Raw genomic sequence first — 25,051 nt, 5'->3', positions numbered from 1 at the left:
AAACAAATATATTCAACTTGAAACCATACATACTCTGTAAACTTACCAAGTCATCTTTTTCGTACTTCTTTTCGTTTGGAAAATCATCACGAATCTTCGAATTAGAATAGACCAGTTCTCTTGCTCTACTTTTAAAGAACACACTACTTTTTATCCCCGATCAAGCCGCGCCTGACTAGGGGGATCCGGGGACATGCCCCCCCGGGAAATTTTTAAAAAATGGATGCTATTTGGTGTGATTTGGTGCAATCTGGGACATAATTTCTTTATGTTTTTTGACGTTGCAATGTTGGAAAAGTACACAATATATATCATATAAAATAACAAAAGGAAATTAAAAGACTAAATCAAACTAATAAAAACTATAACTTTCATTTACAATTTTTAGCAGATTGATTTATTCCTTTAATTTGCATTCATTTTTTAGAAGATGTATCAAAATATCTAAAATTAACAAATAAAATAAAAAGTAAATAAATGAAATTTAAGATTGTTTATTTGCTATTTATTCAGTTTAATTTTTTTCTAAATCAAAATATATTAATAATATGAGTTAATAAAGCCAAAATAACTCAGATAAATATTTCAAATACAAATAATTTCATTATTATCCTTTTTGTAATCAATAACATCATCATCATCAACTACTGGTATGCTGCCAATTAAATGTTTTACAGTCATTGCCAATAACTACTTCTCTGCTGCATATATTCCATACAATTTTCAAATTACATAAAATTACTCTTTTGACTAATCATGACTACCTACAGTTCAAATTGTTCATTTATGCAATCTTGTCATTATACTACTGGTACCTTAATGTCAGTGAATTTTCCATTCTTTCACAAATTGACAATACAAACTAAAACAGCATATGAAGGAAAGCTATGACATTGCTTAAAAATTCAACTACTGATATGGTTCAATATTAAACTACTGATATCAGTGATATGCCTCAGAAATTAAATTTTGTACAGTCACTGACATCAACAACTACTGCTCTGCTGCATGTATTCCATTAAAATTTCAAATTAATTAAAATTACTCTACATGACTACCTACAGTAAAACTTGTTCATCTATACAATCTTGTCAGTAAATTACTGGTACCTCAATATCAGTATATTTTTCATTCTTTCACAATTCAAACTGAAACAGCAAATCAAGGAAAGCTTTGACATTGCTTCAAAATAAAATTGATGATATGCTTTAAAATAAACCACTGGCACTGTATGCTGCAGATAATAATAAAATGTTTTTCAGTCACTGATATCAACTTCTGCTCTGCTGCATAAATTACAGTCAAATTTCAAATCACTTAATTTCCTTTAATCAATCTTGGCTACTTTCCTCTTTTTTCGAGACAAGGGTGTCCAGTGCTCTCTTCCGAGCTTTTTTTCTCTCCTTCTCTGAATGGGCAGCTCCCTGTGCCTCTGCGGCTTTATGGACTTTTCTTTAGCCAAGGTAGCGGTCAGATTTTTTTTTCTGCAATAAACATTGCAAAAATACGATTTCTTCTCAAAAACCACCTACCCGGCCCCCAGATCGCTCATATTTTCTCCTCGAATTTACACGAATCTCGTGGGTGATCGTTGGCCGTTTGAAAACCGCGGAAATCCGCGTTTCAGCGGAAAAATGGTACGCATGTTATTTTGCATACAAGCATATCACATATAACCCGATTGACAACTTATGCGATACATTGACTAAACAGCAAAGCTAGAGTCCTCCAAGCATTAGACGTTAGCCGTCCAATAGCCCATGAAGGTGACATTTTCCGCATAAACGTCTACTCTGAAACTTGATTCACAAATACAAACAAATACAAAGAGTACGACGTCTTGGATTTGCTAATACATGCTTCTTACTATATTATTCTTATAACATCCACTTTTTAAAGCACAATGGTCTATTTGTAGTTGTTACAAACCCTTAAGTTTAACGCTAAGTCACTTGTGTGCTCAATTCACATTTTGAAACGGAGGAGCGTTTATGACATGTTTAATATATGTACATTGCTTGTTAGTTCTGCACACACAGTTCACCCTGCTTTTGTCTCTCTACTTAGGTACACTATGGTAACTTTTCTATTTTACAAAGGTCCTACAACGTCAAAAGAAAACTCCTCGGTGTGAATTCCTGTGCGTGGTGAGGGGACCTACCAGGGAAGGTTCTGTTCTTTCAGTTTACCTCCTCTGGGATTTAAACATCCACCCAAGTGTTTGCCTGCGTGGCAACCCGTGAAGGGGAGGAGAGGATCGTGAAGGCTCCAACCTAAACACACCACCTTGGCCTTGGAATGGCTCCTTTGGGTCAATCAGCTGCTCCACCTAGGCTAGGGTCAACCAAGTATCAATGTTGGAAGTTCTCAAGAAGTGTTGTGGAAATTGTATCTGATGCTGGTGTTAAGGTATAGTGCTCAAAAAACCTTGGCATTGCTGCAGTGTGCTTATTTGGCAATGTAGTGCATCCCCTCGTAGGGCTCCCTGGTGGGTGGGGTCAGTAAACCTGGGAAGGATCCAAAGATTCCTTCAAACTACCGTCCAATTACTTTGACGAGCTGTCTCTGTAAGACCTTAGAGAGAGGATGGTTAATGCTCGTCTTGTTTGGTTCCTCAAATCAACCTCCTCTCGCCCACCCAGTGTGGGTTCCGACGACAGCGTTCCACCATGGACCACCTGATTGGACTTGAAACGTCAATCAGAGAAGCCTTTCTCAAACGACATCTTGTGTCAATATTCTTTAACATTGAGAAGGCTTATGACACATGGAGGTATGGCATTTTGCGAGACCTATATATGGGTTACGTGGCCATTTGCCTATTTTTATTAACAATTTTTAATGGAAAGGAGATTCCAAGTTTATGTGGGTTCGACACTTTCCCGTTCTTTTCTACATGAACTTGAAGTCTCTTAGGGCTGTGTTTTGAATGTCACACTTTTCACTATAAAAATTAATACCGTCACTGAACAACTCCCTCTCACTATTGCAAACGGGCTCTATGTTGACAACTTTTGCATCTCATGTCAGTCGTCGAACATGAGCAGCAGCTACAGACTGCCCTCAATCGTTTACTGAAGTGGATCAGCAAATGGCTTTAATTTCTCTCTCTAAAACCGTTTGCATACACTTTTGCTGGCAAGGGGGTATTCACCCTAATCCTGAACTATGTATCGGTGAAGTTGAGCTGCCTGTGGTCCCTGAGCCCAAGTTCTTGGGGCTTATCTTTGACCGTAAGTTGCCCTTTACACCACAGATCAAGCAGCTACGGGTCAAATGTACAAGAGCACTGAACACCCTCCATGTCCTCTCTACCTCCAGTTGGAGAGCAGATCGATGTTCTATGCTAAAGATATATCATACTCTTATTCAATCAAAACTCGACTATGCACCAATGGTCCATGGTTCTGCCACATCCTCAGCCTTAAATATGCTGGACCCCATTCATCATCAATGACTTTGGCTCTGCACTGGGGCTTTCTGCACTTCCCCAGTTCAGAGCTTATACACAGTCTCATGAACCTTCTTTGCACCTCTGCCTTTTGCAACTGTCTTTATTATATGCTTCAAAACTTTGTTCCTTACCCAAGCATCCCACGTGGGGTTGTGTTTTTCTTCCTCGGCAGGTCATACTTTTTCAGAACAGACAATCTGCCATTGCTCCTTTTGGCTTTTGTATTCAGGTGCCGTTGAATGAATTGGGTCTGTCCTTGGATAACATTGCAGTATCCACTGGTCAGCCCATCCCACTATGGCTTCTTAGAGTCCCCAAATATAACCTTTCTTTCAGTCATCTAAAAAGGCAGATACTCCAGATTGGAAGTACCGTCTGTTATTTAATGAACATCTTTCAAACAATCTTTCCATTCCTATTTATAGGGATGGTTCAAAATGAGGTGACTTTGTGGGCTCTGCCATTGTTTGTTGCAGTTCGGTGGTTGTGTGCTCTACTAGCTTTTGTGTTCACTGCCAAACCACACGCCATTTCTCTTGCCCTGGATCACATAGAAGCTAAGTAGTACTCAAACTGCACTATATATGCTGACTTGCTCAGTTCTCTACTGGCCCTGGAATCGCTTCACGTTGGTTCACACCCTGTTGTTGCTGATATTTAAAACCAACTGGCCCATTTCTCTTTAACATCTACTTCTATCCAGTTTTTCTGGATACTGGGCCACGTTGGTATTCTTGAGAACTAGCTCGCAGACACTGTAGCTAAATCTATCTGCTATGGCACTATCACTGCTGTGCCTATTCCATACATGGACTATGGTCCAACTTGAAATGCCAATCATTGTTGTCCTTTGACAACAAATTTTAACATTTTTTTAATGGACAGGAGATTCTGAGTTCATGTGGGTTAGACACTTTCCCGTTCTTTTCCACAGGAACTTGGAGTCAGGCTGTGCTCTGAGTGTCACACTTTTAAGTATAAAAATTAATGCCATCACTGAACAACTCCCTCTCACTGTTGCAAACGGGCTCTATGTCAACCGTAAGCTAACCTTTATACCACACATCAAGCAGCTACGGGTCAAATGTACAAGAGTACTGAACATTCTCCATGTCCTCTCTATCACCACTTAGGGCACGAATCAATATTCTATGCTAAAGATATATCGTGCTCTTATTCAATCGAAACTCGACTATGGATCATTGTTCTATGGCTCTGCCAGACCATCAGCCTTAAAGATGCTAGACCCTATTCATTTTCAAGGACTTCAGCTCTGCACTGGGTGTTTCTGCACTTCCCCAGTTCAGAGCTTATACATAGAGTGTCATGAACCTTCTTCGCACCTCCACCATTTGCAACTGTCTTTACTATATGCTTTGTAACTTCGTTACCAAAGTATCCCACCTGGGGTTGTGTTTTCCTTCCTCAGTGGGCCATGGTTTTTCATAGCAGACGGTCAGCCATTTCTCCTTTTGGCCTTTGTATCCAGGCACAGTTAGATGAATTTGGTCTGTCCTTGGATAACATTGTGGTATCCACTGGTCAGCTCATCTCACCATAGCTTCTTACAGTCCCCAATTGTGACCTATCTTTAAGCCATCTGAGAAAAGTAGACACTCCTGATTGGAAATACTGTCTGCTATTTGCTGAACATCTTTCGAACCATCTCTCCATTTCTATTTATATAGATGGTTTGAAATCAGGTGACTCTGTAGGCTCTGCCACGGTTTGTTGTGGTTCAGTGGTTGCACGGAGAATCCCCTCTACAGCTTCTGTGTTCACTGCTGAACTGTATGCCATTTCTCTTCCCCTGGATCACATAGAAGCTAAGCAGTACTCGAACTGCACGATTTATACTGAGTCGTTTAGTTCTCTACTGGCCCTGGAATCGCTTCACGTTGTTTCACACCCTGTTCTCACCAATATTCAAAACCGGCTGGCCCATTTCTCTTTAACATCTACTTTTATCCAGTTTTTCTGGATACCAGGCCATGTTGGTATTCGTGGAAACAAACTCGCCGACCTTGCAGCTAAGTCTATCTGCTCTGGCACTATCACTGCTGTGCCTGTCCCATACATTGACCATGATCCTGTATTCAAGGCTTGGCTCCGTGCCAGCTTGCAGTCGACTTGGACTAAGCAATGCGAAAACAAGCTTTTCCAAATAAAATCCTATATTGGACTTTGGCTGTCTTGCTTCCATAAGGATCAGAAGGAGGAAGTTGTTCTAACTAGACTACACAATGGTCACAGTTTTTAACTCATCATTTCTTTTATCTGGAACTGATGCACCAGTGTGTAGTCTGTGTAACACTCAGATCACAATAAGCCACATTTTACTTTTTTGCCGTTGTTACGACTCTCAACGACGGCACTATTTTAAACATGTTCTGTCCCAGGGTTTGTCTGTAACATTGGTGATGGTGACACTGTCCACCTTTGTAAAGTTTTTAGTTTTTTAAAGGCCATTTAAGTTTTTTAATTTATACCTTAAACCTTTTTTAATGTTGTTTCCTTTTAAGAATCACATTCTCTCTAGTTTGATTTGAAATTATAAAATGGCAAATGGCCGTAACATTAAATAACTCGACACCAGGACTGGAAAGGCCAATTCAGGTGACTAACGCTGCTGTTTGAACTACCCATCAGTCATCCTGGAGAGTTATTATTAAAATTTTGCTATATGTTGTATAAAACTTTTATTACTTTACTTTTTGAAAATGGCCATAACATCAAATAGCTCAGAACCATGACAGGAAAGGCCAACTTCAAGTGAGTGATGGTGGTTTTTTACTTACCTGTTAGTCTTCCTGGCAAGTTATGATAATTACAGCTATGCAAAAGAAAGTCCTTTACAACTTGTATTACTGTAGATTTTATCTTAATTCTGTAGACTGGATATAAACATTGGTTTTATGTTATTTGTTTTTTATTAATTTCAACTTTTTACTGAATGTTTGGTGCAGATAGTGTAGCTGCTTTATGCCATAAAATACTAAATCAACCAACTAACCAAAAGAAAACGGAGAACTTTGTTGAAATAGAAAATGTAAAACAGTTGCATAAGTTGTGTTCTAGAAAAATTTTATTCTTTCCCACTGAAGTTAAAAGTTCACAAGGAATGCAGAGTTGGTATATAATAATGTTAAGACAAAATGATCACCTTAATGTTGGCAACATATTCTTAGCAACATGTGAAGCAACACAAATAGATGAGAGAAAAATAATGGTTTCAGAATAAGGATTTTACAGTATATCTTGGAAATGAATTTTGTGCAATCTGTGCTGTTCATCCTCAATTCTCAAGTTTTTGTTTGTTATTAAGCACCAACCTATACAATTAGCTATCTGCGTTATACCCATCACAAGTATCAAAACATAGTTTTTAGTGATGTGAGCCCTCATACTTAATTGATCCATTGGGGTTGGATTTTTGAAGTGACATAGTAGAAGGAAGGCAACACCTTCTGCAATGAACTGTTGAAATACTCTATCAACAAATAATTGGACTGATCATTGAAAGTGCAAGAATATTCACTATTGAAATTTTAAGCCTCAACCAACATAACTGTATTTATAAATGCTAATTAAATTTTGCTGGAAAAGTGGGGTGGGTGGAGAATGACATGAAGTTAAATCAAGCACTATATTTACCATCACGTTGGTAAGCAGTTCTTTGTGACAAAGACAGAAAATCAAACACTATCTTCATTAATGAAAATGCAAAATACTTCCTTAAACAAATTTGAATATTCTTGCATAAAATTAATTTTATATACAAAATTGGTGGCTCCACTACCTACTTTATAAAGGAACTTAATGTTTTACATACACCTATGTTAATTAAAAAAAGATGTCTACTTAATATTTCTAAATTTTCTATTTCCATTGATACATCTCAAATACAATGAGAATCTATTAAATGCAGCCTTCAACAGATCATTTCTAAGGTAATAAAAATCAAAACAAGCTCAGAGAAAAATATCTTTCAATATAGCTATTTCTATTAAATGTTACATGAAAATGATTTCATAAAAAAACAAAATAAAGTAAAAATAAAAACTTTGATAAATATGGGGGTATGATACCATACAGAATGAAATCAGATAAGAAGGACACATTTTTGAAATGTCATGTACTAACCAATCTTTAAAGTGTTTTACACAACCAAGTCAAGACACCAATAAACACAAAAGTGTGTGCACAACATGACCTAACTACTACATACATACGCATACAAATATCTAATGACTGTAAATATACACTCGTTAATAAAAAATTAAAGAAACTTGAAATATTTTTGTTTACTAAACATTAAACACCCATAAAATCTTGCATGTTTAGCATACTGATGACAAAAACTACTGGTAGTAACACAACTTGCAATCATTCAAATCATCTAAAAAGCGTATGTTCTGGGTTGTTTATTTGTTTACTAATTACCCAAACTACCTCAATATCTACTTAAATAGCCTAGTTCTGTCATTCAGAGGCAAATATTGTTAAAGAATATTTATAAAAACATACTAATTTTTCTGTAAGAAATAAAATGCTACTTCATGCCATAACTCTAACCTGATTTAATATCTGTGGGGAAAACTCAATGTATTCAACAATTTTGGGTCACACTCTTTGAAAATTTTTATTAAATATCAAGTATTTTTTTAGAAATGGATTGTCAATAGTTTAACTTATTCCACTATAATATTGTACTTACCATGTTTTATTTTTTTTGGTTTCTCTTCATCTAACTTAATTTTTACATGTTTGACAAAAAATAATCAACAATAACAACTAACTTTTCAATGAGTTTCTATTTGTTGCATGCTTCTTACATAACTTCAAAAATGCACAATAAAAGTTTTCACAATATTTAATATTTACTTTTCCAAAACAAAACATACAGATTAAAACAATACTGCTTCATAATTTATTACCACTACTACTCTAAATTTCATACACCACCTATGAGCAGAACCACATTGTATAAAACCACTGTATTTATGATGGTAATATATACTTCAGAATTTTCTCATTTCTTGGCAATGACTTAGTAAGAAATCCAAAATGTCAAATTTACAGTTGGGAAAGAGATTTCACATTTGAGAAAGAATACAACATGGTGTCTAAGAAGTGTGACAAAAATGAATAAAATTTCCTACTAAAGTTAATGGAGTCTGAAATATTACTTACATAAAAAAATAGTAGAAATTTACTCAAAACACTTTCAATGAGGATGAATGCAGAGTTTCATTCACTATTTTTACACCATGGTATAATTAACTTTTTCTTCCTCATATTTTAAAAGAGACATTTCAAACAAAGTTAAATTGTATTTTGAGACTTAAAGCATTTGATTCCATCACAGACATATTTTCAATTTGCACTTTCTTTCCCAAAATGAGCAATAATACCATGTAAACAAATATATAAACAAAGGCACAAGGTCTTGTATTAGTAAAAAACAAATTAACTTGAATAAAAACATGAGCACCATTGCCTCAGATTATTTTTAACTTGTGCACTCATTTGCATTTTAAAAGTGCAATTAAAAACAACAAACAAGTAATCATATTAGGATTTGATTAAACAATTTAACCAGTTTAAATTTTGCACATCATGAATATTCTTTGTGCAAAAGCTTCAGTTACAGATTTATCAACATAAGATTACCTTCTTACATCAAAATATTTTAACTTGCTTAAATTGTACTATTTATAAACAGTACCATCTCCAATTACCACTCATAGAATGGACAACAAAAATGTTTGACATTTCAACAACAACCCTGAAAACAACCTGCTCTTGCAGACAAAGAAAATTAATAAATGAGTTTCTTTCACAAAAGTAATAATAAAATTTGTATTCAGAAGATAAACTACATGAAAAAAAGAGCAACACTTTTTTTTTTTTTTTTTATAAATTCAATGGCTGGTAGACATTTAAATTTCAGGCATAAATACACACCCATATACAAATAAACCTTGTAAGTACATCCTAAGAAATAAATTCAGTTAGCACACATAATGCTTCAAATGCCCACAAGATTTCAACACATTTCTCATGTTAAAAAAAAAAATTATCCCATTAAAAATTATTCAACTTTCATGTCATATGCTTTATAACAATGATAGTAAAAAAAATATATACATGATTTTTAGAATGCTTTCAAGTGTTTCAGCTTCTCACCTAAGGTAAAAAAAAAAAAAAACAAGCATTAGATGGATGTAAATATATTAACTGAGGAATAATGTTAATTTTGTAAAAAAGACAACATATTTGTAAACATGATGTAAATTACTGTACAGGTTTTCAGAGAGAATACATAGTAAAAGGTGGGGAAGGTGCTTAAATGAGTTCCACATTTAAGAAGCTTCTATAACATGGGAAATGGTAAAATTACTGGCTAATTCAGCTAGGTGGTTAGTATGTATTTAATAATCAATGATCCTATTCATCAAATGTATAAGTACTGAAAAAAAAAAGACAGAATTATGTTCTAAATATAAATCATCTGTGATAAGTTATTCAACAAAAATCATGAAGAGCAAAACTTGTGCAGATGAAATGTAAAAAGTCACATGAGCTATCAGTTTAAAATATACTACATGCTTTATCTAAGAGTAAAACTAGACCATTTTTTGTTTTTTGTCATTCTGATTAAAGACAGCTGTTTTAACACAACAAAACTAGTGTGCAAGCATGTGTAAACTTAAGTATTGGTTAGGCCAAGTAAACTAGATTAGCAGTCTAGTTCAAGTTTTCAAAAGAATCTTATGGGTGAATGGTTATTCGTTGCCAACAAGTTTGCTACATTTTATAAAATAATCCTAATTAAAGAGCTTAAGTAATTAGAATAAAAATTGTTTGAGACATTTGTGCCCAGTGTGCATGCAAGCGATGACAAGAAACTTTTAATCTAAATTCCTATAAAGGATGTTATTAACATTCGTTTAGACAGATAAAATTGCCACCACATATTTTGAAGAATTAAGGTAGTTGTGTAAAGTATAGAACTGTCCCAATAATACAGTTATGATCCTAAAGCTAATGCTAGTTACTATCAAGTGTCACTTTCTTACTATGATCTGTTAGTGTGTATTGAGAAAAAGTCATAACTGATCAAACACACCTTGGGTGTAGAAACATGTGCAGCCAAAAACAGATTAATGAGTGACATAAATGAATAAAATTAAGAGTGGTGGCCAAACTGATATCTACACTTATATCAATAATAAGAACCTTACACAAAATATTCATTCATTAGGTAGACAGGCTGCATTTTTTATTGAACTTAGTAAACATCGGGGGTCTTAGGAACCCTGTTATCATAAAATGAAAGTGGGTTTCAAATACCAGTCTCTTTGTTGTACAATATGCAATGAAATAAAATATTAGATTCACTTTTTATTCAAAGAAGGTAGATAAAACATTTCCATAGCATTCTAAATAATGCCATATAAACTTTTTGCACAATGAGACATTATTTAAATATACAATTAAACATTACTATTAAGTAAGATACATTCTGAATAAGAGCTAATTTTTCATATCAAGCTCTTAATAACCAATTCAACAAGGTTTTAAGTCACTTTTCAAAAATGAATATTTATCAGTATTTTCAATTATTTTTAAATCTTACCAAAGACAGAATTCCCTTAGAAACTCTACATGAGAAAACATAACTGAAAATGTTATAGAACATTATTAATTATTTACCGAATGTTTTCACAAATTTTCCAATATCCCGTACATTTCCACGTAGACATGAAGTCATCTGTTCACTCTCTTTATCAAATTCTAGAACTCTTCGATCAAACAAACCTACAATAGCAACAAAGCCATAAAATTATTTAATTGAAAAAGTATAAAAATGAGTTTCTTACCTGTTTTGTCTTAGTATGGATGGTAATAAATGTACCTATTCTAAACAATAATTATACAAGCATTAACACTATAAACCAGTGTTTCTCACATGATTTATGGTAACTTCTAAGAGGATTTCAAGCAGGTTTCCAGGGGGGTTCATGACTTGCATGTGCTGAGTCAAAATATTTTTGAGTCTTTAAGGTGTTTGAAAGGTTCACTTTTCACCTTTTTTATGAACAACGAAAACTGCACTGAAAAATATGAAGAATGTTTTCAGCCTTGTAGAGATGATGGGAAGTTGCAATGACCAAACAGTGCAGAAACACTGCTATAACAATTTAGGAGAAATGTTTTCAGTGTAAATGCTATATCTAAAATAAATGTTGCTGCTACTACTACTAACTTCATAAGAAGTCATGCTCTCTGTAAACACAACTATATAAAAGTATAGTGTTGCATACTTGAACCACTGACTTTAAACACCTATAAAAGAAGTGTATAATACAAAGTTCTCTGGGTATCTTATGTTAAAAATGGTTTTATCTTTACTCAATGACTTACTCATATGATGTGGCTGAACAAATTGTTTCTCCCACAATCTTTTCTTACACTTCAGACTTTTTTGTTCTTCAACAAAAATATCAAACATCTGAGTTTCTGTAAACCACTGAAGAAACTTCTGGATGCTTCGAGATGATAGATACTTACAGAAAGAATCTTTCTAAAAAAATCAATATAGGAGATGCCAAGTCAAAGTTAACAAAATAATATATTTTACACTTTTTGTCTTTTAACTGCAACACAAGTTATTTTTAAAGCTCACCAGTAATGATTCCTCAATATCAACAAATTATATCATCTTCCTTAAGTAAGGAAGACTAATAGAATTACATAGTTCCAAATGAGTACATTTGATTGGTTATAAACATGTAATTGAAAGAAGTGGGTGGAGGTAAACAAGTATTTTCAAAAGAGGAAGAAGAAGGTGGAGCATCTGTGGTAGGTTTGCTAAATATAATGATACCTCAGCAAATATAAAAGGTAAGAGGTTCTTATTTTATATTCTAGCTTGTCAATATTGACAATACAAGTTTCTAATTCATTAAAAACAAACTTTACATTTTATGACACTCCCAATACAATCTGAACAAATGCAGAAGACAAATACCACATAACATATAAAAAATCAATATTTACATTTGAGCTAGGAAATTAAGCAATCTATAATACTAAAATATGAATTATAAATTACAATTTGATTCCAAATTTATGGGAGTGCACACATTAAATAGTAGTTTAATAATTTTAAATGCAATTCTATGAAATTCAATGACAAAATATTAAAATAGTTTGTATCTTAATCATTTTTACATCCAATAGTTAAAAGCTATAAAGACAATTATATAACAATAATTTTAAAAGTTGACAAAAAAATGTTACACTTTTTCATATTTAAGATGTTCCAGATTCTAACTCAAGAAATAACATTAAAATGACCAGTTAAAACCTGCAAAAGAAACTTAATATAGGCCTTACTATTCCACAAGGCTCCTTATCTATTTAAGTGCTGTTTAGAAAATATTCCTACAAAAAATGCAACATAGTAAACAAAACATTTATTGATAACAATAATTTACCTGAAAAGTTAATTCTTCATTTTCTCCTTGTGTAATGCTGCTCTCAGTGTGTCCAACTATTTCTACAAACATCCTTATAAAGGCTTCAGATATCATAACATCACGTAACATCTCTGTTGGATCTAACATAATACATCACAAAGCATGTTAGTTTGATCTAACAAGGTAAAATATAACACGGCGTAACATTTATGATGCATCTTTTAATCTTATCAAATAATATAATCACACTACTTATCACCTCAGTTGGCATTTATCACCAAAATATATCACATCATAAAACATCTGAATTTGATTTAGCAGCATACTTTTAACTGTTATCACTTCTATTTAAAAGAAAATCTGGTATTAATAAATAACCAACACAATATCATTACACATTTTAAACTACACTTTAAATCTAGAAGTGTAAATTCTGTCTTACAACACTATATTCTATTTTGGTTTTTAAGTTAAATTTTCAAACATTATTGGCAAAATTTAGATCAATTTTAGTCCACTAAAATGTTGCTTGCATCTGGCAACTCATGAGGTGTTCAAAACCAAAAATATTCAACCTAACAAACTGAATATTGTATTACGTAGGACTTTAGTTGTCTCTATTACAATAAGTGGTAGCAAGTATCATATGTTGTAAAATCTCAATCAGTTTTAATATCAGCTATAAAGACCACTTTATTATATATAATGGAAATGTAAGTAGGGAAAAAAGAAAGTGAATCAAGCTTAAATTATATCCTATAATCAGTTGGGTTTCTACTAAGTCTGATCTATCTGCTGCTTCCAGTGAGGTTTAAGAAAAAAAAAAAAAGACTTGATAAATATTCAAAATACATGAAAAGGATGGTTACAACATTACAATTAAATAAATCTCAAAATCTAACATTTTTGAAAGATATACCTTTTGAAATCTCATAATTGGATCAACAGTTTTCTTTAACCCCAATTCATTCAGGGCCACTGCTTGAGGAGGGGAGGTTCAAGCTAACACCACCCATTCACCTAATTTTATATTCATATTTGTTCCTATTTTATGTCTCATTGACTTCCCTAGTTAAGAAAAGCTGGAGCCAGAACTGGATTCATAAGGTAAAATATTAATTTTAAAGCTGTTTACTTAATCCTGAAATAAACGGTTTATGAATGAATATATCATTCACTTGAGATGTATATCATTCATACTTTAACTTCTGGAACTCAAAAATAAAATACAAATCTCACCTGAAGACCAATACTTTTGTAGAAATTTACTGTTTTATTGACTATCCCATAAACGTTTCATTTTAGTTTACCATATGAAATGGCAATATAATTAGCTCTTCCCTTACAGGTTGAGTGGAACCCACTCAACTCGTAACCATTAAGGTATCCATGTGAATAATTATACTATGATGTTTCATAACGTATGCATATCTTTACAAAGTTTGACAGGTTATTAGTAAACATTACAAGATTTTTGTACACAAAATATGAGGTTTTGAATTAAGTATAAAAATTTTCTAATTAGAGATTTACTTGTAACTTTTTTCTTTCAGAATGTTGACACGCAGAGTAATTTTCATATTAAGATCAAAAATATTGTTATGTATCAGAAAATTTTTATAACCTCCAAATAATTATTAAATGTTTATTAAGAAAAAATTTGCATTTTATCTGTTATTTTTCACTATTAAATCAGAATATCTTGACATGCTTGGTAGATTTGACAGATCTTGTAACCACCATAAAAATTATAACTCAGAAACACAAATGTTTAGTTTAAATTGCTTAAATGTCATAAAATGATATATTTGTATATTGACCTTTCAGCCATTGCTGGCTAACATTACAGACTCACAATGATGTGCTGCACAAACACTCACATTATTGTATCAAAAAATATATACTGCTCAAAAAAATTAAAAGAACAAGTACATATTTCAGTATATTTTTGTCATAACTAAATTTATGAATGAAAAACATATCCATTAATCTTCAAATGTATTTTTTAAGCTTGTGAACGAAGTTTGAAGCAATTCAAATGAAACTCACCTCACTCAAGGAAAATACAACTCAAGGCTGTTATGTGAAACTATGCATTCCTCATTAATTCTCAAAATAAACACCAACATGGATCTTTTGTAGCTCATTTTGTCAGTGCGTACCTTCATCTTGTGTACCCAAGCAGACAGGCACCATCTGACAGAGAACGAGGTGGCCAGGGCAGTCCAGATGCTGGAGGATGGCCAGAACCAAAGGAGGGTGGCACAGTGGGTCGCTGTGTCACCATGGGTCATCATTTCATTTTGGTGAAACTACCAGGAGACAAACCCTTATAGCAGGAGACCAGGTCAAGACCATCATCACTGCACAAAAACCAGAGAGAACCACTACATCGTGACTACTGCTCTGTGGGACAGGTTGGCTATGGCTTGGTCACTGCAAAATGACCTTCAGCATTCCACTGGAATGCTGTGTGTCGACCCAAACAGTTCACAATCGTCTGCATGAAATATGCCTTAGGGCCAGACAGCCTGAAAAAGGCATGTATTCTGATAAGGCAACCCCGTGCAGCCAGGTTGGAGCTTGCTCATCAGCACCTGGACTGGGAATTTCGTCAATAGGCCACCATGCTGTGGACAGGCGAGAGCAGGTTCACTCTGTCTTGTGATGATGGGCATGTGAGAGTGTGGAGATACCAAGGAGAGTGATTTTCTGCCTGTAATATTGTGCAAGTCAACACTTATAGAGGAGGTTCTGTAATGGTCTGGGTAGGCATATGCTTGGGTGGCCGCACAGACTTACTCATACTTGACAGGGGTGCTCTGAACACATGACGATATAGAGACAAAATTATGGAACCCAATGTGAGGCCTTTCACCAGTGCTTTCGGCAATAGGTTCATTCTCATGCAGGTTAATGCGCGAGCCTACGTCACCAGACTGTATATGGACTTCCTTGAGGAGGAAGAAATAGAGACTTTTGAGTGGTGCACCAGATCTCCAGATTTAAATCCAATTAAACATTGCTGGAATATGTTGTCGAGACATGATGGTGAATGGCAGCACCCTCCTCAGAATGTACAGGAACTCCGACAAGCCCTGGTAGACGAGTGGGCTGCCATACCCCAAGATAACACCAACAAACTGATTTGAAGTATGCAAATCGATGTCAAGAGTTTGTCACAGCCTGTGAAGGTCACACTAGATATTGAATGTTCCAAACATTTTTTTGAATAAATGCATGTTAACTGTTTAAAGTATTGTTTTATAAGGAGTATAAGTTTTGGTGATATTGGTAATTTTTAAAAATTTTATTTTATATTTTACTGTTCATCACACATTAAAAAATGGATACAGATGGAACTGAAATTTAGGCAAATTACCTAAAAAAATGAAAATATTATCAAATTTGAAACACTGAGATAAATTATATAAGAAAACGTACTTGTTACTTTAATTTTTTTGAGCAGTTTATGTACAACTAACCTTCACAAAGTGACCTGTCTTGGGTGTGTTTTTGTGGACTAGTATTAGTGTTTAGCAAAAATACAGTCACGTTTCAGATGTAATACAATATATATGACACATACATAAATAAGTTCTTAAAAACACATTTTTCTTAAAACACAGAACAGTAAATAAATAAATACAACAAACATTTATACCTTCTAGTTACAATGACCTTTATACTCATTTGCTGCTTGTATCTCAAGACAACTGGTATGGGTATTAAAATTTTTATTAAAATAAAATATAGAACAATGTTTTGGCCTTCTTAGGTTATCTTTGGGTTAACAAAGAAAATTTACAACTGACTGTTGCCGAGTGCATCTCAGACAAGAGTTTAAACAGGTACAAGATTGTTGGGGGCAGTGAAGTATTTGTTAGGTTACTAATTAATTTAGATATAAAGTGTTCCTTTTTACTGGCTTAATTTTGTTTTGAGTTGTTGTATAAGTAGGGCTACTTTGATTTTGCATTTGTTTATGTTTGTTTCCACATTTAGCATATTGGTGTTTTCCATGGTTATGTTGTGTTTATTTGATTTGCAGTGTTCAAAAACGTGTATAGGTGTTGTTTGTGTTCTTTGAATCTGGTTTCCATTTTTCTGGTTATTTTCCAATATAGAAGTTGTGGCATTTGTTACATTGTATTTTATAAATAATGTTGGTGTTGTGTTTGTCATTGTAGGTTTTACATAGTATGGACTTCAGTTTTATATCTAATTTTTGAATAAATTTGGCGTTTACTGAAATATTGCTTTGTTATAAATTTTTTCTAAATGTTAGTTACTTTTTTTGCTGATGTTGCAAAATCAAAATGCTACTTATACAACAATTCAAACCAAAATTAAACCAGTATAAAGGTGTTCCTTTATACCTATGCTAATTAATAACCTAACATACTGCAACACCCCCTACGATCTCGTAACCACTTATTTATTCTCGTCCCTAAGATGCACTTGGCAACAGTCATTGCAAACTCTCTTTGTTAACCTGAAGACGACCCAAAAAGGTTGAAACATTGTTCTTTACTTTATTTTAATAAAAGTTTTAATACCCATGCCAGCCATCTTGAGACACATTTTTACTTCAAGTGGGTTTCTCATCATCACGCATTTGCTGCTTACAAGTTGCTAAGTTTTTTTAAAATGTGAAACAAAATATTTTTTTAGCTTTTACCCATGCATTTAAAATAACCAAAAAATCATAAATACCTACATCAAAACCGAAAAATTGTGCTATAATTTATCAAGCTCAGTAGCTACAATGTATTTGAATCTAAAAATGTAAGACACTTTGAGCTGACTAAAAAACCAATCTACCTTCTTGAAGTATTGTTTCAAAAGAAGGAAATGACAATGATATGACACTTGAAAATGACTGAGAAAGCTGCTAGGGGACATTCTGAGCTTTCAAATGATTATTCATGTTAGAAGTGTATATAATGAAGCATTTCCAAAAATGAAAAAGAGGTGAGCAAGGCAATTGTGTTTGATTCACTGTATCAGCAATATCACAGCAAACAGAAAAAGCAGGTTATTATTTTACATTTTAGCTTATCAATATGAGTAATTTGAGTTCATAATTCATATCAAACTATAGATTTTATATTTTAAAAACAAAAACACCTAATTTAAACTAATGCTGCATTCAACATACCATGTGATACATGAAAATCAATGTTTAGGTGTGTTTTCTTAATATTTACTTTTAAATTAAGAAATTCAATAATGTATGATGTTAAAACTTGGATTATAATCTACTATCTAATATTAAATTTATAAACTTAAGTTCATAAAATAGTCATTCAATTAAATTCTGAATGCAAATCAACAAGCACGATGACATGCCCTTTGACCTATGACCACAGGAAGACCCATCTCAATAGGGTAAGCAGAATTTATGTAAAACTTACAGTTGAACAGTATACATTTAATGTTCCATTAAAGTAATACATGTACACTTATTGCTTTTATCAAATAATGAAAATTTTCCTAATAGCACTGTGGACTGATACATATCTCCCAACTAAACTGACCTGAGAAAGTAATAGACCTCAAAAGCATTACACATAAATAAACAATTTACCTGTCATATTCTTTGCTAAACTTAAAGCCATTCTTAGAGCTTTTTGTATCCTTCCTGGAAGAATTGAATCTTCATCCCCAACCTCTTGTAACAAGTTTGCCTGGTCTATGTCCACAACCAAAACCTACAGGAAGAGTAAGTTTACAACTGCAATACTGAATATTCACTGATACAGGTGTTCTACATAGTACAGCAAAATACTGTGACTCATTAATTTTTATGAACTAAGCAACCAACTGTATTTAATGATTGTAACTAATTCCAAAATAAAAAAACTTCACAAAAGATTAAGATCTAACAGCAGTTATTAATTTTTAACTTGTATCTCATAAAATCAACAAAAAACCATCATTTTCTTACACTGCAAATGTATTTCCAATAATACTTACCTACCCTCTCATAATATAACTTTATCCAGACAAAAGTTTCTCTTCTCTGCCCATCTAAGCATTAGTATAAATTTTACCTTGCTTTATACACTACCATATTGTCCAAATTAAATCTTGTGATTCTCTCCACCTACATCAATCCACTCCTATTCCTGATCTGTGTATAAAATCCCTATTATTACTTCCTATTCACTTTAAGACAGTTCAGTTAGCAGACCCAAAACTGGATATATCTTGAGGAGAAAGAAGGGGGGTATGTTTATCAGAAATACATTTTCAGTGAGGAAAAATGTTAACTTCCAAAACACACTTACCTCCATTTACACTACAGCTTGAATCCAACATTGACAAAATTGAGGGGCCAGTGAGGGCAAAATCCACACAGTAAGAAGTTGTGCAGTAAAAATACAGCAAAAACACACTAGAGTTGGGTCTGCACTACTTCTGGAACAGGTATGCTCTTTGCCAGACAACATGAAATCTAATTCCTGAGTGTTAAAGACTGAACAGCAACACAAGCAAAACCCTAACATTTTTAGAAGAACATGAATTCATCTAGGCCTCAACCAGGCAGATGGGGTCCCACATCTTGTCATTGGAATTATAGGGCTGTGATCCAAATTTAAATCAAAGAGGTGGTGTCTAGGTTATGAGGTCTGCTTTGTATTTGGTCTTGTTTAGTAATCTGGTATCACTGGGTCCCAACCTGAATGTGACAGAATGTTGCATGCTGATCCACTGGTATTATGAAGAGAAAGTAAGCAACACAAGAGTGGACAAACCCTCACCTCAACCTGAAGAAACAATGATTACCTGGTTTGGGATTATGAACTATAATTCTAACACACCAACCTGAGAGGCAAGGCAACACCTCCTATCCCTGAAATAAGGAAAATACAGAACAAACTAATTCCAACAAATGGTATAGAAATTGACACTCTGCATGCAGAATTATGAGGAATTTAACAATCATCAAAAAGAAGAGAATGATCAAACAGAAGGGTCAAGCTCAACTAGAAAGTGAAAAATAATCTCTGAAACAGAATTAAGAGGAGACTCCCAAATAGGCTGGTTCTATTCCTACCATACATATGGAAAAAACATATAGGGTTATTGGTAGAAGGCTTCGCCCTCTTTTCTTTGAGTGGAATAATGAGTTCAAGCATAACACAGGAGGAATAAACCTCTGGTCACTGCACCAGTGACTGGAAATTGGGAGTGATAAGGATGGATCCCTTACTTCACTAAGAGAAATGGGAAGAATACTTCCACTTGGAGTCCCAAAAAATGATGCTCTATTTGGTAAAAAAACCAATATAAACTTCAGATACTCACATGCTAGAAAACAAAATAAGAACTTCCAATGTATTGATCTACTGGGATATCAATATATTTTGCAAACCTATGAGGGTAGTACCACCCACTAATTCATCCTTTAAAAACTTCTTGTATACTCATGTCTACTTCTCTGTAGTACAATTTTATAACCAACAGGAAGAAGACATTCAAAACTACATAAATCTGACAGTCATTTATAGTTGATGAACATGAAACTTTTATATTACTGGAAATTTATAGTACTGCTTTTTAAAGTTACATATAGATGAGCAAGGCTCTTGTTGTGAGTTGAGGAAATGTATTTATTTCTCACGAAAAGAAGTAGTTTGCAGACTGAACACTTTAGAAGTGTTTATATATTATATTGAGAATAAATAAATCAGACAGAGCATAAGCTATAATACTGAAGTTATGTAAACTAAAAGAAAGGATAATTTGGAATGCAGATGCATCATCTGACACACAGAAATTAGGTTGGAAAATATTTTTAAATAATTTATCTTAAAATTAATACTTGGATAAGTAAAAAATTTCAACTATAAACTACACTATGATGCTAATTTTAGTTAAATATATAGTTGATCATTATGTAACTCTGGAACCTCAAGACATCAACAGGAGAGCCACACTTGTACAAGGGAGTTTATTTAACTCCCTTTAAAAATGATAAATATATATCTAATTAAAATATTCATATCTTACTTTCATTACTCGCAAAAAATCTAATCAAAATGTAAATGTAATACACAATGATATATAACTCGTACAAAAAAAAAGCACATAATCCAATGCTTCTACTCACAACAAGTCTACAAGACAAATCCAACAAAATGATTTAGATATCTTATGAAAGCAATGAATCATAATCCATAATGCACTTCATCGTGTACACTTTGTACCCTTAATGGGCATTTATATCATACTAAATTTCATAAAACATTTTATAAGATAATAATGAAAATATTGTTCATTAATTCCAAATATTAAATTTTGAAAGCACAAGAGGTAGAATAGTCTAAAGTCAAATGGAAGATCACTGACCATGTTTAACTGATAAATTTATAAGCCTTTTCAGGAAAAGACACAGGAAACATTTCACTGAAAGCTTTAAATCATAAAATATTCTGTAAGGCAAGTGCTTAATCTGAGTAAACTGGGCTGGTCAAACTCTGGAATACTGATCCTCACAATCTAAAACAAATTATTAGTAAAGCTAACTTGATAAAATTAAGCTAGCCTGTGAACCATTGCATCTCACAATCTAAACAAACTGTTAGTGAAAGTGACTAACTTGACAAACTGGGCTAGTCTAATTATGACACATTATACCTCATAACCACCAACTGTTAGTGAAATTACCTTGACAGAACTGGGTTAGTCGAGCTGTAACCCACTGAGCCACACAACAATTTGTTAATTAAACTGACTTGATAAAACTGGGTTAGTTTAACTGTGACACACTGGGCTTCACAAGCTAAACAAATCATAATAGGAAAACTCAAAATTACATTCAAATATTAAACAACAAACCTTGTTATCAAGGATTTCCATCACTGTATGGGCACTGCTACTCAGGACTCCAATCAGGTAGGGAGTGGTTACACAACACTGGACCAACAAACAAGTTGGCAAACATGGAATTACAAGATGCTGCCAGGAAAATGGATACAGCAATGACAAAACTGCTGTGATAGTATCAAATAATGTGCTGGAAACAAACCAAAAAAAAGAGAAAATTGGCAAGCTAAAGGAAAAAAGAAAACCACCAGCAAATTGGTTAAATTTTGTTAAATAGTTAACAACATTACTTTTTGAATTATTTACTAATTATTAATTCATTTTTTGCTGATAATCTGCTACTATCTTTAAGGTAGGTACTATATGTGTTAGCAAGAATTGGATTGCATAAAGGCAGATGTGTCAAATAGTCATCCAGTCTCTGGTGGTGGTAAATATCTCATTGTTTAGTACAAGCCCAATCTTGTGCCTGTTGTTCACCTGAATTCTGATTTTGCTATTTCTCCAAATTCACAATGGGTATTTTGCATAAACTTAGGAGGCTTAATTTGTACCAACTTCTCTAAGACCTGAAATTTAGAACATTCACAATGATGAAACATTCATAATATGGTCACATATACACACACTAGACGATTTTACAGAATTCATGAACCAGCTGAAAATATATTATCCAGCTATACTATTCACAATACAAATAGAAGATAAAATCTTGCTTCTAAATATAACTGTCATCAAGACACAAAATTCATATATCACAGGAATGCTTCTTGCCTAGTGTGTGCTGCCATATTATGAATACAGAACATCCAAACCATCCCTACAGTGTAAAGGTGGATGTAACCGACTCTAATCTGCAGAATAAACAAGATTTATAATATGAAATATGCTACACTAATGACTAAAGAAAAACACATCACTGCAACCCTTCCTGCCAAGGAATACCACAGTGATGGACAATTAACATGATTACCTTTGAAATGATTAGTATTGTACAAATTTGTCAATTTAATCAAAATTGCAAATAAATTGATTAATGCCATTAAAATAATCAACTAACCGAAATCAGAGTCTCTTAATAATATCATTTTCAATTATTAGGACTACCCAAATTATGAAACAACTGTCATTATGAATTTTTTTTTTGCAATTAATTCAAATTTCTTCAGCTTTGGTCCAGCATGGCCTGCTGATAAGAGTGTTTGTTTTACAGTTCAAGAGTTGCAGATCTGATTCATGTTACCACCAAACATTCTCATCCTTTCAGCTTTAGGTGTTATAATTGTTTCTTAGATTTTGAGTTATGGGAAAACTACTAAAGCTATCTGCCACCATTTCCAATTTTGAACTGCCAAATCAGAAGGAAGGATATCAACTGGCAGCATCGACCATCAATTTTTGTCTAATTAAAATGTTACATAAAAGTTTTCTAACTTACAACTGTATAAGTGTATTCTTTAGTTTTTGAATAAGGTGTAAAATTTATATTTTTACATAATTTAATATCTGTAATTTAGAAGTTACTTAACTGTATAATGTGCTAAATGAAATGAACATTTACTTTCTACTTTACATTTCATATGTGTTATGTTTTAACACATCTTTTATCCTCCAAAATTTGTTTGCCAAGTAGAAATTATGGCAGGCACCAGCATATCTCAAACCTGCAACTCTCTGATCATAAGGCAAATGCTCATGAGTTGCTATTCTTTAACCACTCAGCAATGCAAGTCTTTCAAACATAGGAAATATAACAAAATCAATAAATTAATACAGCATTAAAACCTGCAAGTATCATATATGAATAAACTGTTTTCTACATTATACTTTATATTATGTAGATTATTATTATAAAAATACACTTACAACTGATTATATATATTATATATACTGGACAACTAATAGGTGCAGGTTAATGTACCTATCAATGTTAATTGCAATATAACCATCATGTTCAATTACAAATAAATATCTAATAAGGATAGTGATATTTTATTTTTCCATTGGTATACTGTTGTATAACTGGATACTTATGAAAACCTTATTCTTCTTAACATCTAAAATAGTGAACTAGCATGTGTTAAGTTTGTCTCTCTGTTCACTGAAGATGCATCTAAAGCATCAACGTGCTTGGTAACCTACGTGTAAATTTGTGCGTTTCATTCCCAATCACATACTTATAGGTCTCACTATAGTTGTGTTTATGTAAAATTGTAGACTCAATCCCAGAACTAAATGTACATTAACCTGTTGTCCAACTAGTCACTCTTACGTTTAACATTATTCTGATTTATAATCATTCACAAAATTTCTAAACTTGCTTTTCATAAACAAAATCAAGTAATTTCAATAGTCTTATGAACATTTCTAAGAAATATACAGCATGGCACTATAAGCTAGTTATAGTTTTCAATTCATATATTCCACGTACAACAGTTTGGAATTAAAAAAGTAAATTGAAAATTGTTGTGTGTGAAGATGTCTATCATGTTAAATAAATGGTATTTCAAAAATGTCTGTTAAGAAAGGATAAATCTTATACAAAATAATCAATTAGCATAATGTAATTAATTAAAAGGCCTGGCAGTTAATTAATAACCAAATTACACTAATTACTCAGCTCTAATACTGGATACCTGATAGTATTAAAACACCAAAAATAAACAAGATAAAAATTAATAACACAGTCATATTCTCCTGTATCCAAATTTTTGTCAAAACACACAGAACATGTAAGTAACATAAAATCAGAACAGTATACAGGAGCTGTAATATAAAGCAACTGTAAGTATTACATACCATATTTCTTAAAAACCCAATGGAGATTAAAAACACAATTTATAAGATCTATTGTGGATGTCAGTTTCAATACAGTGGAGAAACAAAACAACCAACAATGATCAGAAATCAAGAGTACAAATGGCATATAAAACTATATAATACCAACCTACATGTTCATCAGTCAGAGATAAAATTTATATAACAACACAGAATAATATAAAATAATGGAATACAACACATATACACAAATACACACACATTCAAGAAGAATAAAAGCTATCTAGATCTATTCAACTGTTAGTGCACTCTGAAATAGTAAAGCCTACATATCCCTTTTGAAGCCATTTGGATAACTGATAATTTCCAATAGGAAGGTAATAAAGATAAACAGATAACATTTATTTCATTTTAGCACAAAACGCACAATTGAATCCTGTCTCCTGCCTACATCTACAGTCCTTCTCAATTCTCAATGAGGATGGCAGCAGTTTAG

The 25,051-nt window shown here is 33.0% G+C and overlaps 1 protein-coding gene across 1 annotated transcript in view; it reads right to left on the bottom strand.

Moving 5' to 3' along the window:
• Positions 1-7,426: 7,426 nt before the first annotated feature.
• Positions 7,427-25,051, bottom strand: part of LOC143222140 (DENN domain-containing protein 2A-like) — a 36,102-nt gene continuing 18,477 nt past the window's right edge. Inside the window, exons 8-13 of the mRNA XM_076448171.1 lie at positions 21,790-21,967; positions 18,533-18,656; positions 12,961-13,082; positions 11,885-12,044; positions 11,174-11,278; positions 7,427-9,643 (exon numbers count right to left, since the gene is read on the bottom strand). Coding sequence (XP_076304286.1) covers positions 9,612-9,643; positions 11,174-11,278; positions 11,885-12,044; positions 12,961-13,082; positions 18,533-18,656; positions 21,790-21,967 — 721 coding nt within the window. The 3' untranslated portion in view covers positions 7,427-9,611. The remainder of the gene's footprint in view (positions 9,644-11,173; positions 11,279-11,884; positions 12,045-12,960; positions 13,083-18,532; positions 18,657-21,789; positions 21,968-25,051) is intronic.

Source organism: Tachypleus tridentatus, chromosome 8, assembly GCF_004210375.1.
Source record: "Tachypleus tridentatus isolate NWPU-2018 chromosome 8, ASM421037v1, whole genome shotgun sequence".
In the NCBI taxonomy this organism is placed as follows: Eukaryota; Metazoa; Arthropoda; class Merostomata; order Xiphosura; family Limulidae; genus Tachypleus; species Tachypleus tridentatus.
Note: the sequence above shows the minus strand (reverse complement) of the source record. Positions and strands in the feature narration are given on the sequence as shown.